This window comes from Alosa pseudoharengus, unplaced genomic scaffold (assembly GCF_046254945.1).
Source record: "Alosa pseudoharengus isolate Yale_2024_CS ecotype anadromous, Long Island Sound unplaced genomic scaffold, YU_APseudo_1.1 YU_APseudo_1.1_scf_14, whole genome shotgun sequence".
Lineage (NCBI taxonomy): Eukaryota > Metazoa > Chordata > Actinopteri > Clupeiformes > Clupeidae > Alosa > Alosa pseudoharengus.
In genome coordinates this window covers 1,444,919-1,449,918 of record NW_027468609.1, presented here as the reverse complement: position 1 = coordinate 1,449,918, position 5,000 = coordinate 1,444,919, and the positions used below count along the sequence as shown (strand labels likewise).

The window sequence follows — 5,000 nt, the reverse complement described above, 5'->3', positions numbered from 1 at the left end:
ACAGCACCACGATAGCCTTGGTGTGGTAGAAGGCCAGGCTCAGGTCGTGCCGCACGGGGATGACCAAAGGGTTGGTGCGGCAGCTCAGGCGCCAGTCTCCTACAGGGACACACACAGGCCAGAGAGAGGGGGTGAGTGTGTGTGTGTGTGTGTGTGTGTGTGTGTGTGGGAGGTGGGGGGTCAGAGAGAGGGGGGTGAATGTGTGTGTGTGTGGGAGGTGGGGGGTCAGAGAGAGGGGGGTGAGTGTGTGTGTGTGGGAGGTGGAGGTGGGGGGTTAAAGAGAGGGGGGTTAGTGTGTGTGTGTGTGGGAGGTGGGGGGTCAGAGAGAGGGGGGTGAGTGTGTGTGTGTGTGTGTGTGGGAGGTGGGGGGTCAGAGAGAGGGGGGTGAGTGTGTGTGTGTGTGTGTGTGGGAGGTGGGGGGTCAGAGAGAGGGGGGTGAGTGTGTGTGTGTGTGTGTGTGTGGGAGGTGGGGGGTCAGAGAGAGGGGGGTGAGTGTGTGTGTGTGGGAGGTGGAGGTGGGGGGTTAAAGAGAGGGGGGTTAGTGTGTGTGTGTGTGGGAGGTGGGGGGTCAGAGAGAGTGTGTGAGAGTGGGTTAGAGAGTGAGAAAGTGCATGAGTAATCTCTGTGTGTGTGTGCGTATGTGCGTGCGTGTGTGTGCGTGTGGGTGTTTGCGTGCGCTGGGAGAGAGTGAGTGATAAACAACACACTAAAACAAGCAGCAGGTGTAATTATAATTAATAATATTAATGAACTAATAATAAACACACAGTCAGTTTGCATAACAAACAAATCATAAAAATCCAAAACTTAAACCAGGTAATGTGAGTGTGCGTGTGGGTGTGTGTGTGGGTGTGTGCGTGTGCGTGTGCGTGTGCGTGTGCGTGTGCGTGTGCGTGCGTGTGTGTGTGTAATGTGAGTGCATGCGTGCGTGTGTGTAATGTGAGTGTGCGCGTGCGTGTGTGCGTGCGTGTGTGTGAGTGTGCGCATGCGTGTGTGTAATGTGTGTGCGTGCGTGCGTGTGTGTGTGTGCGTGTGTGTAATGTGAGTGTGTGCATGCGTGTGTGTAATGTGAGTGTGTGCGTGCGTGTGTGTAATGTGAGTGTGTGCATGCGTGCGTGTGTGTGTGCGTGCGTGTGTGTGTGTGTGTGTAATGTGTGTGTGCTGACCTAACTCGTGGATGCCCTCCTTGGTGTCCACCAGGTGTGTGTGTGCGTGTGTGTAATGTGTGTGTGCTGACTTAACTCGTGGATGCCCTCCTTGGTGTCCACCAGGTGTGTGTGTGCGTGTGTGTAATGTGTGTGTGCTGACCTAACTCGTGGATGCCCTCCTTGGTGTCCACCAGGTGTGTGTGTGTGTGTGTGTAATGTGTGTGTGCTGACCTAACTCGTGGATGCCCTCCTTGGTGTCCACCAGGTGTGTGCGTGCGTGTGTGTGTGTGTGTGTTTGTGTGTGTGTGTAATGTGTGTGTGCTGACCTAACTCGTGGATGCCCTCCTTGGTGTCCACCAGGTGCACCGTGATGTTGCGCTGCGTCTGGTCAATGTAGCTGGTGCCGTCGGCCGCCAGATGAATTATGACCGCTGCCGCGACCATGGGGTGGGAGAAATGGGCCTGGGCAGGAAAAAAGAAAATAAATAAATAACAAACATACAGCTTAGCAAACAGAAAGAGAGAGAGAGCAGAAAGACCTCCAAACTGGACAGTACAATGCGGTCAGTCAGTACAGCTGAACCGGAGTTTATGTTTAAAGGTACACTATGCAAGATTATCACCTTATAGAACCTTTATGATTTGATGGTAAAAGAACGTGTAATAGCGGGATCAAAAGAGTATATATACTTATAAAGAGTATATATACTTATACTTCACCTAGCAGAGCCATACTGCATAGGCGTAGCGAGTCGCCCTGAATCATAACGCGAGAATCGTGAAACATTATTTTGTCAGTAGATATAGCTCTTTGGCTAGAGTTTTTGCCTGTTGTTAATCCTTCACCTCCACAACCAAAGCATTTTCATTGTGCACAGGGGGGACAAGTCATGAAAAATAGACTATTTACAATGGCAGAGTAAAATACAAATATATTGAAAATCTAGGGGGAGCTCTACAGTCACCAACAATACCTGAACCTGCATAGTATACCTTTAAAAGACCTTAACCTGCATAGTGTACCTTTAAAAGACCTTAACCTGCATAGTATACCTTTAAAAGACCTTAACCTGCATAGTTTACCTTTAAAAGAGCTGAACCTGCATAGTGTACCTTTAAAAGAGCTGACCCTGCATAGTGTACCTTTAAAATACCAAAACCTGCATAGTGTACCTTTAAGATCCCTTTAGTAACAGATAAGCACAATGCATTCTTTATATTAGTACATGTCAATACAGCATGGCCTTGGGGCTATGATAATGTTTATGTTTAAGGTTAAGACACATCAAATGTAATTATTTACTTATTTGTGGTATATAGTAAAAAATGTATGGTATGAGTTATTCTTTGTGTTAATAATAACACTTAACACTTGGGAGTCCAGTGACCAGTGTCGGTGTCAAAGTGTGTGTGTGTGTGTGTGTGTGTGTATTATTATGGCCAGGCGCAGCCCAGTGTCGGTGTCAAAGTGTGTGTGTGTGTGTGTGTGTATGTGTATGTGTATGTGTGTGTGTGTGTGTGTGTGTGTGTGTGTATGTGTGTGTGTGTGTGTGTGTATGTGTATGTGTGTGTGTGTGTGTGTGTGTGTATGTGTGTGTGTGTGTGTGTATGTGTATGTGTGTGTGTGTGTGTGTGTGTGTGTGTGTGTGTGTGTGTGTGTATGTGTGTGTGTGTGTGTGTGTGTGTGTGTGTGTGTGTAATGGCCAGGCACAGCCCAGTGTCAGTGTCAAAGTGTGTGTGTGTGTGTGTGTGTGTGTGTGTGTGTGTGTGTGTGTGTGTGTGTGTGTTATGGCCAGGCGCAGCCCAGTGTCAGTGTCAAAGTGTGTGTGTGTGTGTGTGTGTGTGTGTGTGTGTGTGTATGTGTATGTGTATGTGTGTGTGTGTGTGTGTGTGTGTGTGTGTGTGTATGTGTGTGTTTGTGTGTGTGTGTGTATGTGTGTGTGTGTGTGTGTGTGTGTGTGTGTGTGTGTGTGTGTGTGTGTGTGTGTGTGTGTATATACTGTACACACACACACACACACACTCATATACTCCCATCCTCACACACACACACAAACACACACACACACACATACACCCATCCTCAATTACACACACACACATACACACACACACACACACACACACACACACACAGTCTACGCACCTTGAGCCAGTAGTCAGGGTACCAGGATGTGCACACACACACACACACACACACACACACAGACTACGCACCTTGAGCCAGTAGTCAGGGTACCAGGATGTGCACACACACACACACAGTCTACGCACCTTGAGCCAGTAGTCAGGGTACCAGGATGTGCACACACACACACACACACACACACACACACAGTCTACGCACCTTGAGCCAGTAGTCAGGGTACCAGGATGTGCACACACACACACACAGTCTACGCACCTTGAGCCAGTAGTCAGGGTACCAGGATGTGCACACACACACACACACACACACACACACACACAGTCTACGCACCTTGAGCCAGTAGTCAGGGTACCAGGATGTGCACACACACACACACAGTCTACGCACCTTGAGCCAGTAGTCAGGGTACCAGGATGTGCACACACACACACACACACACACACACAGTCTACGCACCTTGAGCCAGTAGTCAGGGTACCAGGATGTGCACACACACACACACACACACACACACAGTCTACGCACCTTGAGCCAGTAGTCAGGGTACCAGGATGTACACACACACACACACACACACACACACACAGTCTACGCACCTTGAGCCAGTAGTCAGGGTACCAGGATGTACACACACACACACACACACACACACACAGTCTACGCACCTTGAGCCAGTAGTCAGGGTACCAGGATGTGCACACACACACACACAGTCTACGCACCTTGAGCCAGTAGTCAGGGTACCAGGATGTGCACACACACACACACACACACACACACACACACACACAGTCTACGCACCTTGAGCCAGTAGTCAGGGTACCAGGATGTACACACACACACACACACACACACACACACAGTCTACGCACCTTGAGCCAGTAGTCAGGGTACCAGGATGTGCACACACACACACACAGTCTACGCACCTTGAGCCAGTAGTCAGGGTACCAGGATGTACGTTGCGCCTCTCGGCAGGGGAACCAGGCGTACTGTGACACGCCGTCCGACAGGTCGCTCTCAAACACCTTGGACTGGCAGGTCTGCATGGACACAGGGAGAGGAGAAGGACACAACTGAACACAACAAAAACCAAACACAGGATCTTTCAATTAACTGTAGACATAATTATGGGGCAGCCGTGGCCTACTGGTTAGAGCTTCAGGCTTGTAATCGAAGGGTTGCCGGTTTGATCCCCGACCAGTAGGCACGGCTGAAGTGCCCTTGAGCAAGGCACCTAACCCCTCACTGCTCCCCGAGCGCCGCTGAAGCAAGGCAGCTGACTGCGCCGGGATTAGTGTGTGCTTCACCTCACTGTGCGTTCACTGAGTGTGTTTCACTAATTCACGGATGGGATAAATACAGAGACCAAAATGACTTGTATACGCCAGCTGTATACTTGGCCTAGAAACCTGATTTACAAATAGCCAGCTAGGATATGTTAGGTCACTTGGTAGGGAGAGCAAAGAGTGACAGGCGGGGCTTCAGTGATGTCACTACCTGTGGCTGATTGGTAAAGGCACACCTGCGCTGGGAGGCTGGGTGATTGGGTTTTGGGTAGACCTTCTGCAGAGGCCTGGGCACAAATGTCTTTGTTTGCCGTAGGAGCTAAATCCCTGTGTAGCCACAGGTAAGTGACCTCTCACAGGTAAGTGACCTCTCACAGGGCTCTGCCAAGCTGACACGCACACACACATCCACAC

General features: G+C 50.0%; 1 protein-coding gene across 1 annotated transcript in view; it reads right to left on the bottom strand.

The window, feature by feature from the left end:
- pappaa (pregnancy-associated plasma protein A, pappalysin 1a) overlaps positions 1 to 5,000 on the bottom strand; it is a 209,025-nt gene that overhangs the window by 88,023 nt on the left and 116,002 nt on the right. The window contains exons 11-13 of the mRNA XM_076283455.1: positions 4,227 to 4,340; positions 1,475 to 1,610; positions 1 to 99 (exon numbers count right to left, since the gene is read on the bottom strand). The exon at positions 1 to 99 is cut by the window's left edge and continues 115 nt beyond it. Coding sequence (XP_076139570.1) covers positions 1 to 99; positions 1,475 to 1,610; positions 4,227 to 4,340 — 349 coding nt within the window. The remainder of the gene's footprint in view (positions 100 to 1,474; positions 1,611 to 4,226; positions 4,341 to 5,000) is intronic.